General features: G+C 38.0%; 1 protein-coding gene across 2 annotated transcripts; it reads right to left on the bottom strand.

Annotated features, from left to right (window-relative positions):
• Positions 1–314: 314 nt before the first annotated feature.
• Positions 315–13,049, bottom strand: LOC119476514 (poly(A) polymerase type 3-like). Of its 2 annotated transcripts, XM_037749862.1 has the most exons (18): positions 12,959–13,049; positions 12,258–12,422; positions 11,957–12,023; positions 11,764–11,845; positions 10,739–10,848; positions 10,577–10,630; positions 10,261–10,462; positions 8,943–9,081; positions 8,451–8,523; positions 8,210–8,321; positions 7,829–7,913; positions 6,015–6,068; positions 5,712–5,831; positions 5,390–5,490; positions 5,027–5,283; positions 4,432–4,701; positions 4,159–4,253; positions 315–599 (listed from the first exon to the last, which is right to left on the bottom strand). In XM_037749862.1, the coding sequence occupies exons 1-18, from the start codon at positions 12,964–12,966 to the stop codon at positions 590–592; spliced, it is 2,004 nt and encodes a 667-aa protein (XP_037605790.1). In that variant the 5' UTR covers positions 12,967–13,049; the 3' UTR covers positions 315–589. The 2 variants fall into 2 exon arrangements, with proteins under 2 accessions (XP_037605790.1, XP_037605789.1); XM_037749861.1 differs by lacking the exon at positions 12,959–13,049 and having other exon boundaries at positions 12,258–12,451.
• Between the last annotated feature and the right edge of the window lie 1,347 nt (positions 13,050–14,396).

Raw genomic sequence — 14,396 nt, 5'->3', positions numbered from 1 at the left:
AAGAATATGAGAGATGTTTATGTTTCTTGCATGGCATGGCTGTCTTATATTTCTGAACTCATAACCCAATACTCTGCACCAAGATTACTCAGATCTTCTGACCAATTGCTGTTAAATATCCCACGGTCCAGGCTAAAAACAAAAGGGGACCGTGCTTTCACTATTTTAACTCCAACACTATGGAATTGCCTCTCCCTCACTGTCAGGTCAGCTGAGTCTGTACCACACTTTAAAAAAAAAGGATGATATCCTCTGACATCGCTCTTAAAATCAACCCCTGATCAGCTGAAATATTGCAACAAAATGCCGGAACATTTAAACTATTTACAATTTTATTTATACATACTTATGTGGCGGGAGAACCAGAGTTTCCCATGGAAAACCCACCCATAAGTACAATTAATACAATACAATAAAAATAATAAAAAAAATACAAGAAAGAACACAAAACATAAACACAACAATGGCGGGTCAAACTATTTAGTGTCTGCCCAGAAAAAAAAATAAAAGTAAAAAAATAAAATAAAATAAAAAGAAATTGGTGACGGAGGGCTTGGATGTAGTTTCCCCCTCTACGTCTGGAGCTGAATCACTTGCGCCTGCGGTAATAGATACAAGAAGAAAAAGGGTTGTAAGACTTGCAAGTTCATGGAGTAGCATGTAACACCCCTCAAAAGGTCACCCTTGGGTGCCATAAAAAAAAAAAGGTATGTAGAAAGAGATCAGCTACGACACTGATTATTTCAGAAACATGTACATGTAAAAACAAACATTTGTGTACCAAATACTGAATCATCATTGTTGGTATTAACTGTGGTGTGCCCAGTATTTTATTCTACACTTGATAATCAAAGTGAACCAGCTTTAAAAAAATGTTAGTAAAGTCAAATACAGACAAAAAAAATCCTGACAGTTGGAAGCCTTTTCCAACTGCAGTATACCAAAACTGACACATCCCAGTAAGTCTGTCCGCTATGACACCTCTCCTCCACCGCGCTGGTCAGATCACTCAGAGCAACAAAACAGTACACCATCTACCGGGCCTCCTCTGATCTCACCCGGCAAGGAGACAACACTTTCATATCAATACCCTGTCATCTCACAATGTGGCATCTTCCCCTTTGAAGGCGCAGTAGCATTGTTGCAGTTCCTCAGATGTGAAATTCGAGCTTTTATCATCCTGTTTCGGGCACGGAGGAGAGGAGTGGGAGATGAAGGAAGCGATTTCTTTTTAACTTGGACCCACCAAAGTGGAAAGAAACGGCGCGTTGACAGGTGTGTGAAAGGAGTGCTGCTGGGTCAACTGGGGAACTTCAGAGACCAGTTTAGAAGGCTTCATGAAGTCTCTCCGAAGAGGAGGAGTAGTAGAGCTCGCTGGCAGCAGAGCAAGTATCAACATTCAGCATCGAAGGCTAGTTTCTATGGATGCGCACTTGCTTTTACCACAGGTTATTGTTCGCTCAGATAATGAAAGGCTTGCTAACGTGCCACCGAAGAGTCTTAAGACAGAAGCCAGAGAGATTTGCTTCTTGTCCTGAATTATCAGCCAGCTGTAAACTACAAGTCCCATTCCACAGCAGGAGGATCACTCCTCCCATTAGCCTTGGCATAGTGCCGACAGCAAATGTGAGATCCGTGGTCGTCGGGAGGCCCAGTTGGGACAAGACCCTCTGTCACTCACGACGACGCATGTCATAAGCTCATTGTCTCGCCATCAATCCGGGGACCTAACCACCTCCACAGCAGATGGAGGCCCAGCAGGAAGACAGGGGGCCATGCCCTGAGCCTCTGCCCCACACAGAGTGCACGCGGCGGGAGTAAGAGAGGCCACAACTATAGGGGAGCCCCGTACCCCAGACTGGACCTCCTGTGGATACACCTCTGGATGAAGTCCTAATGTTGTCCGTGATTAATTAGAGATAAATGTAAGTACGCCGTTACTGCTGTGTAAGAAAATCAGCATGAACATTTAGCCTATTTGATAACTATTTAAAAGCGCGTCTCCCCATTCAGCCTCTCCTTACTTTGCATCAATCAGTAAATACATAACAGTGAGGAACATTCCTCCCAAATTTTAGGAAATAATAGCGATAAACATGGTCTGCAAGGGATAAAGATGTCTTGCCTCCCCTGAATGGGGATATGTAATGATATTCATAAAGAGACCACCTACTGGGGACACAGGGAAAAAAACTGTTCCTAAGCAACAACATACACGCTCTTACAAGCTACATCTTGGGAAATTTTGACCGGATTGGGATGCAAACAACAGAAAACCCTTAACTAGGCCGCGTGTTATGAGTCTTCTCCCTATAGCTGAGTATCTGGGTGTCTTGTCTGGCACGAATCCCCCCCCAACTAATGATACATACTGTATTTCAACAAAAGAAAAAAACAAAGACAATAGAAGCAAGCTATGTTGTAAAACCACATCTTAACTGTTGTCAATCAGTTCATAATGTTTTGTGAATTGTACAAGACTGCTGTACATGTTACTGTACAATGGATGCACACTTCAAAGGTCAAGAACTGGTCAACCAAACTATCTAATTCCTGTTCTACCTCCAGCACTCAGAAACCATTTCACATTATCAGTTGATGAGAAAACACTGATGGCCCAGGTGCATTAAATAAGTCTTACGCCTATTTAATGTAATTAATCGCATGATTTTCCATAGTTAATCGCGATTAATCTCAAATTAATCACACATTTTTTATCTGTTCAAAATGTATCTTAAAGGGAGATTTGTCATGTATTTAATAATCTTATCAACACAGGAGTGGGCAAATATGCTTGCTTTATGCAAATTAATGTATATATTTATTATTGGAAATCAAACCCAACAGGCAACAACAGCTGTCAGTGTGTTGACTTGACTATGACTTGCCCCAAACTGCATGTGATTATCATAAAGTGGGCATTACTGTAAAGGCGAGACTCGTGGGTACCCATAGAACCCATTTACATTCACATATCTTGAGGTCAGAGGTCAAGGGACCCCTTTGAAAATGACCGTGCCAATTTTCCTTCACTCAAATTTAGCACAAGTTTGGAGCGTTATTTAACCTCCTTCGCGACGAGGTAGTATGACATGGTTGGTACCAATGGATCCCTTAGGTTTTTCTAGTTTCATATGATACTCTAGCTGTAAAAACTGAGCCCGTTACAACCTCCATTATTATCTCGTTAACTTTGACAACCCTAAAATAAAATCACAAAGCCAAAGAAGAAGGTGGAAATCTAGTCAAAGCCATCTGCCTGATAAGGCAATGTAGCATTCTGTTATATTTTGTCTGAGGATGTTATTTACATATGTCATGGAGGACTCTATGATGTAGAGATAGTCTTTAGACACTTAAATGCACACTTTCCATCTCGCCGCCTTCGTATTTAATGGTGCTAGATTGAGTGCGATTTTTGTGGTACTCAAATCTTAAGTATACTTGCTATTATTCCCTTCATCCGAAAAGGCCTAAAAACAATTACCATTCAATAATGACTGATGTTTGTTTCTGCCTGTCATTAATTACAGTTAATCAAAGACAGCAGATGACTTAAAAGCGCCACTCTGCAAAGAGCTCCCAGAGGTCAACTGACAAAACATTATCCTCTGGGTACAGCGCTTCCAGGAAAATGATCAAACAACAGCAGGAAAAGAAAAGAAAAATACGTTTTTTAAAGGACGGCGTGATAGATCATCCTCGCAAATGCGTCACAAAATTATTAATCAGCACCTCACTGCTATTATCTGCTCTGCAAATCAACACATTAAGGTGAAAAATGCAAGCGTTCAAAATCCTTATTTTCTTTCCGTGAAGACTCAACCATTTATAAAAAGATTAGGGAAGGTAAAGATGCTCCCTTAACTCTGGTATGCATCAGCTTTTGCTGTCACCAAGTGACGAGTCTTTGAACAGTGTGTCTGTGTACCCAATCCTTTGCTACGGTTGAGGAGGAAGGCCAGAAGAAAGGCTTCATTGCCCTCTTGTGGTGAAAAGATAACATCCATCAGTCTACCTTACAAGAGGCCTTCTATGAATCTAAGCATATGTAAGGATGTCTGTCATATGGAGCACATGACAAGGTAGGAAAGAGAAGAAGTGTGTGCAGCTAGACGAAACTAAGGAGAAGTTTCTATTCTTAATTCTGTGCTTTACCTGATCAGGTGAAGTTTGATGGAGCGCTTCACACAGGTAGAAGGCTGAGTGGGGCCAGGGGTCATGTCCTCTGTCAGCTCGACAGCGGGCGGACCCTGAGAGGGAACAGACAGCGGGGTAAGTCACAAAGTATCTTTTAGATCAGCATTTTTTACATAAACAGTGGGACAGGGCAGCAAATATGCCTTTTTGAAGACTTAATTTATCGAGCACAGACAGTTTAATAGTGTATGTCAACTTAACAGAACACCTTTCACAGATAGTTTTGCATACCAGGTCAAGTGTGGCCTTTTTGCGAGTCTCTAGCTCAAGAGTTCGGAGTTTCTTTGAGCTCTTTGAGCTCTTACTTTGAGACCGACTCTTATTGAGCGAGATGTTGGAGGTCTTGGGGCCTTTGGTTGGCTCCTCATTGGATTTTATCTTCAAGGTTGAAGTTGCTAATTGAGGAGCACAAGGCCTTTTGCCGGTCCATGGACTCATGGAGTTAGAGGCAGGCTTGCTGGGTGTTGATGCTGTTGAGCCATTCGCCACAGACACCGATTCCTGAAGGAAAATGTTTGTTTTTTTGTTTTAGCATGGGCTTGGTCTGTGCAGTTGGTCTTGATTTACATCTTATCACAAGTACTCGGCATTAAAATAAATAGTTTTTACCCTTATTCACTTTCATGCAAAGAGTTAGACGAGCAGATTGATACCGCCATCATGTCTGTAAGCGGTATCAATCTTCTCATCTAACTCTTGGCAAGAAAGCAAATAAGCCTATTTCCCAAAATGTGAAACAATTCCTTTAAAATGACAGTGCTAGACATTTTGACATCAGAAACCAGTACATTTTCACATCAACAAAACATGGAGTGGTTTGGCATACCTTGTCAGCTTTGACTCTCTTGGCGTTAGTTTTAGAGTCAGACCAGCCTTTTCTTTTTATGGCTGGTCGGCCTGCGCTGACAGGCGCTGTGTGACCAGCCGGTGCAGTGGCAGAGACTTGATGGCTCACTGTGGGCCTTGGTTTTGGAGTGCAGACCCTTGTGGGTTCTCCATCTCCATTGGGCGTCTCACTGTTGGACCCGGCCACGTATGTGGCTGATATGGTCATCCCTTCTTGATATAGCTTACAGTTGTAGACTGAAACAGCACAAAATACATGATTTGATGATTGATGATTTAGAATTTCACACAACATTGCTCCATCTCTACTGAATTTAGAAAAGTAAAGATATAAAAAACATACGGGTATCACGGAAGGACTGGAAGGCGGGGTTCAGGTCTACATTTAGACTTTCTGACCCCTTATATTCCAGACCAATCAGCCACTTTGTGCTCCTTCCCTCTCTGAAACAGATAGAAATACAGGCCAGTGAGTTGACAATGTAAATACATCAAACTACCAAAATAACAAGCCAGTTGTAATACTTTGTTACAGCAAACTTAGAGTAAATATAGCATAAGAACATAAATGAGTTAATAGAAATTAACATTATTCACTTAAGGGCTAATGCTCAAGAGAGTTTCCCAGCAAAGTTAAAATATAACCATAGATCCCGTGTCCTTACTTGGTATTGCCATTGTTGGATCCAGGGAAGGGCTGTAGACCGATGTGGGCAAGGGAAACATGCTTGTTTTTCTCCAAGTTTCCCACCAGGAGTCTCATTTTAGACTCCACCAGGCCGACCCTGACAGAGTGAACAAAACATACCATTCAGAAATTAAGCTACTACAGTGGGTGGAAATGAAATATTAAATCTATTTTCTCCCTCAGCGAGAAACACGGGAATGAATAAGCAGCATTCTCAACACGAGATTGTCGACAAAAAGGCCTACATTCGTTCCACTTAAACTTTGCTCTGTGTACTTACCATTCAAGATGCTGCTCCTCTGTGGTCGAGGTAGCTTCCAGCAGAAGATAGTGCCTTGAAACAGAAACAGACAGAACAATGGCAACGCACGTCACAGAATTGAGCCTTTCTACAAAGGCTGGTATCTTACTACATTAGGATCACTATTTAAAGCAGGCTGAGCGACCGCACAATGTATAACATCACAAAACAAAGATGGACACTAGTCTTCATAACATCATTAAAATCTTTAAACATAACACATTCATTTAAAAGACAAACTTATGTTGATTATTTTAAAAGGTAAGTGGCTCAACTGCTCACTTCTTACTCAAGCTGGTAACTACATCATTAGCTATATCAAGGATATACTGCCTGATCTGACCTTCCAATTGCTAAATAATTGTGTAATTGCGTTTCAGTCCAAATTTGAAAATAAATTAAAAGGAGAGAGAGAGATCAGAACACATGGCAGCTTTATTCAAACAGGACAATATAATAATGCAATTGAAATAACTAACTCGAGGAACCACACATTTAAGTCAAACAGCACACATTAAATCAACTGAACGAGCTTCAGTTCATATTTTGAATTAATAACAGCAAACAGCTAAATCTGGTCTGCACTTCCATAAAACAATCAGCATTCAACTATTAAATTTAAGTCCAATATTAAAGGTTAAACTAAAAATCTGTAAATCCACACAGAGACAAACAGATGATCCACTTCTTAAATTACTTGAACAAAATATTGTCTACATTTTCAGCCAACAACAAAACCCCGTCTGCACCCTCATTAGGAAACTGGTTTTCAACAATTAAAATCAACTACAAATATATATTAATCACACAATGAAAAAATAATAACAGCGATAATAATAACAGCAAATTGCAAACATCCGTTTTGCACATATACACAATAGGCATTCAACTGTTGATGTTAAGTACAAAATTTAGTTAATTTACAACAACAAAACCATATCAGTTACATTATGCAATGTACAAAGAGTCTGCCTAAGTAGATTACTGAGAGCGAAACTCAAACTTAAATATCAATGAATGCACCATAAAGCACAATGTGGAAAAACATAAATGCAAATCTAGCATTCAACTATTACATTTCAGTCCTGTATTAAAGGTTAAACTAAACATCTGTAAATCCACACAGAGACAAACAGATGATCCACTTCTTCTTAAATTACAAAATTCTGTCATTAACAGCCAACAACAAAAACCCCGTCTGCACCCCCTGCATTCGACAATTAAAATCAAGTACAAATTTAAATCAGTCGCACGATAAAAAAAATAATAACAGGTACAATAATAACAGCAAATTGCAAACATCTGTTTTTCACAAGACATTCAACAGTTCATGTTAAGTGCAAAAAAGAGTCTGCCTTGAAAATCCCAAATCAAACTTAAATACTAAATCACGCACTATAAAGCACAATGTGTAAAAACACAAACTCAAGTCTACATAAGTCAGAGTGCAGTACAGTACATAAATAGTGCAAAATGTGAACTAAATCATTTGTTCTTAAGCATGATACAAAATAGGATACGAGAGTACAGGAGAAATGTCCACAGGGATTACTTTGTTACATACATATCTATACAAATCTTCATTAAGAAAATAAACAACATAAAACATCAGATATAAAGCTCTACCTTCTTTGGAGGCATAATTAAACAACTACAAAAGGCTTAAGGCAATCAAAAAAAATATGTTTAAAATATAAAATGCTAAACAAATACAAACAAACTAGGTAGAAAGTGCTGTGTGGATTTTGTGTATGGCAATCCACTGTTTCATGTTTGGGTAGTTTAATACATACTTGTACTGATCGAAAAAGTTAGAGGGCTCAAACAGATTGGACCAGTCCGCTTTCCGCTGCTGAATGTCCTCTGTGATGGCATACCCTATAAGTGAGGAAGGGAAAGCTTGTTAAAGTCAGAGTAAAACAAAATCACATCTTTGTGCACATTATTGAATCCTTGTAATATTCTTGAAGTTGTGAGTTGAACGTGGCTAAATCGTTAATCCAAAATTACAGCGCAGTAACTGAATGCCTGTTCCTGACCAACAGATTTTGCATTAGAGCCAACCGGAAAGGTGAGAGATTGTGTTAAATCAGCTTTGTTACGGTGAAGTTAATGGGCCCACGATGCAGGTCGTGCACTGTGAGGATTTAGTGAAGGGTTGAATGACTACATACCTCGTTTGATTTCCTCCGTTATGATGGCGACGGAGGAGGGAGACACGTTGAACGTCGTGTTCTGCGCTGGGTATGCCGGTGTTATGATCGGCATCAGGTGGCATGCTTTAGCCTGGAAATGCAGAAGAATACAGTATTTTAAGATTCACCGGTGCTTTAGAGCAAATTTGGTAATTAATCGTCTGACACGATTCTATATTTATAGCCTAAAATCCTGATAGAAATCCTGCCAAGGACTTACAAAGGGAGCCCAGACTGGCAGGCTGTAGTAGCAGTCCTCTATTCTCCTCAGCAGAATTGGGATCGGCCATTCCCTGGGAAAAAAAACACAAGATTTTGAATATCATCTGATCCTCATCTATAACTTTTACAAACCATTCACATGCAGCTACATGGAAGATAATAAAAACATCTCAAATCTATCTTATGTTGGCACTGCTGTTCCAGATTATTTTAAACTAACTGCACATCAAAGGTTGTGCTCACAAATTGTGTTTTTTCCACCCAAATGCCACCTCATATTTTACAATTGCCAACCGTACAAGAGAAATGGGTTATTGTAGTGAATGCATACTGCTTAACAAGCTCAAATGGGCAGTCTGTTTTCAACGGAAACAAGACATCAGCAAGATCCACTCATGATCAAGTAAGATGACCCTGACTTGACCAGTGACTTTTAGTAAACCCAATGAGATGTTTTTGTTTTTTTCATTTCAGAAATAGGACAACTTACCACATGTTGTACACTTTGAAGAACTTGTTGACCAAGGTGGACGACGTAGCATTTGGGTAACACTGGCATATTCTGGCTACCAGTATTGCCCATGAAACGCCGCCCAAGAAGCCCATCGCATTTGAGTAGATGTTGCGTCCTGAAGAGAAATGAGATTAAGAACGAATAAGACTCCCTGTGCACACTGTTACCTAATGTTAACAATGACCTGCTCTAATTTGCTTTAGCCCACTGCAAATTGAGTTCTTAATTGTGTTAAATATTGGTTACCACTCTTTTATTTCACATTACGACTGCTTCCTACTACTGTTGCAATATGTTTTGCTCATAAAAGTTGTAAAATTGGGGAAAAGGAATAGAAATATGTGATAAAGCATATTAGATAATAACATAAATCCGTGGGTCTGTCTTACTAAGATCCTTCATACAGGAGACCTACAAGGCTCTAAGGATGCACCAATACCGATACTGGATCGGATATTGGGCCGATATTGACCCAAATAGCTGGATCGGGTATCGGTGACAATGGAGCCAATCTATTCAGTTCAATTCTATGTTTATATATCATATACTTTATAGACTGGAATTTTAATTGCTGTTTAAGTTTTTACCAATTTGTTATTGCATTAACAAGGTTTCCACTTGAGTTGTAATTCTGATAATTGTGAAGATTTTTTTACCAAGTTGCTGGTGTACGATTTATTATTTTAATAATACATAACAATTCAGTAAATGTATATCTATGTATTCATTTGTCACATTTTGTTTTACAAAGTTAGGAAAGTGATGTTTAATTTAAGCCTGGTGTTGCCTTACACATAAAAGAATGATCCCAGTCACTTCCACACAGCGAGGCATACGGCTTATTAATTAAACACTGGTATCAGATCTGTACTCCGTATCTGCTGATACCCAAAGCCCAGGTATCGCTATCGGTATCAGGACTGAAAAAGTTGGATCGGTGCATCCCTACAATACACCCAAGAGATATCCTGAGCTCCTTGGATGAGTGACCAGTTTATTGACTTGGCTTGGCTAGACACCTTTGTGAGAAAGGCGCTATCTATACAGTTAAGTAAACCTGTGCATTGTTTATTTCTGCAAAATAGTGATTGGGCTGTGGTTGCCTGGTACCAAATGTAGACAAGACAAACAAAATGTATCCATGGCAACATGACACACTGAAACACATGAGCTATGTCAAAGAAAAGAGAACAACGGCTGTGTACAAAATCACTCCCTTGTACGCTTGTTCACTATTCCCCAAATAATAAACACTCTAGTGTTTATTAACTAGTTGTGTGTGTGTTCAACTTACGTTTGGCCCACAGCTTGATGGCTCTCAGAGCGAGCCTGAAGTTGCCGACTTTTGGCACGGACTTGAGGATCTCCTCTGATACCCTGTAGCCATTGAGACTCCTGACACAATGGATATCCAGACCATTTAACCACTGGTTATTGAGCAGGTTCAGCTTGCCAGCTATGCTCTTCCGCGGCAAGCGCGCAAAGAGCAAGTCAATCTAGGAAATAACAGGAACACAAAAACAATGATTAAGACACATTGAAACGAGCCTTTAACTGAGGGATACTGCAGACAGTAGAGCTTTCACTTTCTTTTTCTCTAGCCAAATTACCTCAATTCCATTGTAGGTCATCTTGATGACAGGGACGTATGCGTCTTTAATGGTCTAAAGACAACAATATGGTCAGTCACATGCAACAGGGAGAAAAATGATCTTTGACTTGTACAAAATGAATCAGATATATTATATGTTATATTATACTTATAGACTAACCCGTATGTTTTTGACCTCCTTCTGGGCCTTCAGCTTGTCAAAGAAGGAAGTGAAGAAGACCTTCCGCTCCAGAAAACTGGGTCCAATGCAAAGGGCATCGATGTCAGCACCTGTCAAAACAGCACAGATTCATATGAAATCGAATTTCTATATTTAAATGTGTGGCAACACTTTACAATAACCATCATTTATACAAGGTAACTTGATAGTTAATTAAGTAAGGGATTATTTAAATGTTAACTTTGTTAATGGTTAATAATAGATTTGTAAAAGTCTATAAACATTGTTTGGATGGTTATTATAAAGTTGCAACTGATGATTATAATACCTTGTTAAATGGTTAATAAATACTTCTTAAAGCATCTATAAACATTATTTAGATAGACAGTTAATACTTTATCAATGGTCAATAAGGTTTCTGGTCCATCTATCTATGTTTATAGATGATTTATAAACTTTTCTTGAAGGTTTACAAATCAGCTGGTAATCATTAACAAATACCTAATATAGTATATAAAATGTTATAATGTGTGCAGCAATAAACTCTTAATAGTGTACTGATTTATTAATCTATGAATGAATGGACTAAATTACAAAGTAATTCATTATTTGACATTTTAATGGACAATAAAATAAAAAGAATTTCCAAATGAAATATTAATCCATCAATAAATAGTTCAAATTAAAAAGGGATTTACAAAAACAAAATAAAACAGCCAATAAGTACATAATTCAAAAATACTTTAATGCATTCATAAATAAATAATGGAATTTAAAATTCTATTTGAAAACGCAGTTTAAAAAGAAATAACTGGATTCACAAGTTAAATTAAGAATACTGGTTTTAATTATGCATTTAAAAGGGCAACTTTTTCCCCCATTTTCATTAGCATTTCGCTCTATTGCATTTAGTTTATCTGCTATTTTTATTGTTCAATTAAATGCTTTATCACTATTTCCGTGACTCTTGTGGTCCTCCATATCTAACATGCTCTTACAGTTGAGGAAAGAAACTGGTAAATTACCTTTGGAGTGAACTCCCAGACGATAGGAGCCAAAAGGGTATATCTTCCCTCCAACGTTTTCTATGACCGATTCAGGTAAGTCCTAAAATTTAAAAAAAGTAATAATAAAAATGTATTATTAATGCAATAACATGTTTCCAGTATCATATTTGGAGTTGTGAAACAACAATATAGATAAAGATAGATGTCTTACCATTTGAGCAGAGGTTTCTGTGAGCCACTCCTTATAGAGTGACTCGAGTTGTTTCACAACTTTCTCTCTGCAAAATAAAACATATTCAAATACTATCATTTCTCTGAAGCAAAGCGTGCCATGGTCCCTTCCAATTGTGGTCTATCACTTGCATTAAGTTCATTCAAAGTGAAGGTTGTTGTTTAACTGGTTATCTTTTTTCAGTAATAACCCACCCAAGTTTTTTTTTTTTTACAATTACCCCTCCAAGCTGTATTAATTACAACATAAAAATAATTAAATAGAAAAAGATGCATCATACCTGTGTTGCAGCTCAATGCTGTCTTCAAAAACACCACATGGTTTCAGGGCCTCTTTCAGCTTGTTGGTGAGGATTAAATCAGCCTCTTTGGGCAGATCCATGCTGATGGGACCCGTAATCCCATGCCATCTTGGGGCGGCTCTAAGTGGTGGAGCTTTGCTCTTACTGAAAAGGGACATTTGCATGTTAGTGCACTAGTGAATGAATGAATATGAACAAATCATTTATATCAGTGTCTGGTCATTTACATAACGCATCCCTCATGGGACTATTCAGACACATTAACTAACAACAAATCAAACCTTTTGGGATGTTAGCCCACCATCATCTAACAGCACAATACACCAGCATCATCCAAACATAAACATCATCCAAACATTATCATAAACATGAACCTCCCACAAATAATGCTCCAGGATATATCCAGCAATGCTGGAAATACAACAAATATACAATCACAAATATACAATCACAGCCCCTTAAGCACAAGACACATACAAAAACCCAATCATGATAAAAAGGCATAAGAGTCTGAGGAATTTATCTATTGTATGTTACTTTTCCCCTCCTATCCCATGTTTTAGAAAGATATTCAGAAAATACAAAAACATTATCAGAGACAGAGAATTGCAGATGTTTTATACTGGCGACTTATCCATTTACCTAGCCTAAATCTTTGAAAAAACAAGACAAGTACTTACAAAGACATTGTTGTAGAAATGAAATCCTTCGTTTAGTTTAAATAAAGTCAGAAATTTATTTGTTTCTCTCAGGTAAACAGCGAAAGGTGCTGGTATGTCTGTCACTCTCTGTGGCTAGATGTACACTGACTGGAGTTTGGAATGAGCTCCTTAAAGTTGAATTCTTCAATAGAATCCATTAGAATGGTTCAGAGAATTCACCTCGATCCATTGTTTTTATTTAAATATAAATGGTTTGATTCTACTTGTGCTTTTTGTAAAATATATGTATATAAATGTAATTATAATACTGCCAATTAAATCAGGATTAAAATATTTAATTCCAATTAATCACACGATTGTCCATGATTAATCACAATTAATTGTAAATTAATCACATGTTTTGTTACCTGTTCAAAATGTACCTTAAAGGGAGATTTGTCAAGTATTTAATACTCTTATCAACATGGGAGTGGGCAAATGTTTGCTTTATGCAAATGTATGTATATATTTATTATTGGAAATCAATTAACAACACAAAACAATGACAAATATTGTCCATAAACCCTCACAGGTACTGCATTTAGCATAAAAAATATGCTCAAATCATAACATGGCAAACTGCAGCCCAACAGGCAACAACAGCTGTCAGTGTGTCAGTGTGCTGATTTGACTATGACTTGCCCCAAACTGCATATGATTATCATATAGTGGGCATGTCTGTAAAGGAGAGACACGTGGATACCCATAGAACCCATTTACATTCACATATCTTGAGGTCAGAGGTCAAGGGAGCCCTTTGAAAATGACCATGCCAGTGCAATGTGCAGGGATGCAGATTTGGCTTTTCAGGTTTTTAGTCCACTCTCTCAATCTTTGTCTCAGGTACTCTTGAGTGCATGAATGAGTGCTTGACTGCAATGAATGTAAAATTCATGTAAAATTGTATGTGTGTATTAATGTAAATTTGGCTCTTATAATCTTTGACTGTTAATATCAATTAATTACTATTACAGCTTGTTTTAATACTACAGCTCTTGCCATATTATACATCCTATACTACATGTTACTGTAGCGACATTTAGACAGCGTTCATTTTTTTTTTTATACTTTATTTGTATTGTTTTTCCATTACAGAAAGACAATATACACATAGAACAATAAAACAAAACAAAAAACATGAAAGGATATAGATGGCCCTGTCTCTACAAAGTTTTCTTATTGCTATGACATTTTCAATGGTTCATTCCCTCATCTTGTCGCTGACATGTAAACATTGTCCATTTCTCTCACTTCTCACAACATTACCCCTCTTGTGTTCTTATATCCTATGGGTTAACAGTTCCATATCATATATTTCATTCACAATTTACAGCCATCCATCTTGTGTAGGTGGTTCTGCCTTACACCATCTCTTCGTAATGGCCTTCTTACAGGCCGCCAACAACACTTTCAGCAG

Source organism: Sebastes umbrosus, chromosome 18 (genome assembly GCF_015220745.1).
Source record: "Sebastes umbrosus isolate fSebUmb1 chromosome 18, fSebUmb1.pri, whole genome shotgun sequence".
NCBI classification, from domain to species: Eukaryota; Metazoa; Chordata; class Actinopteri; order Perciformes; family Sebastidae; genus Sebastes; species Sebastes umbrosus.
Note: the sequence above shows the minus strand (reverse complement) of the source record. Positions and strands in the feature narration are given on the sequence as shown.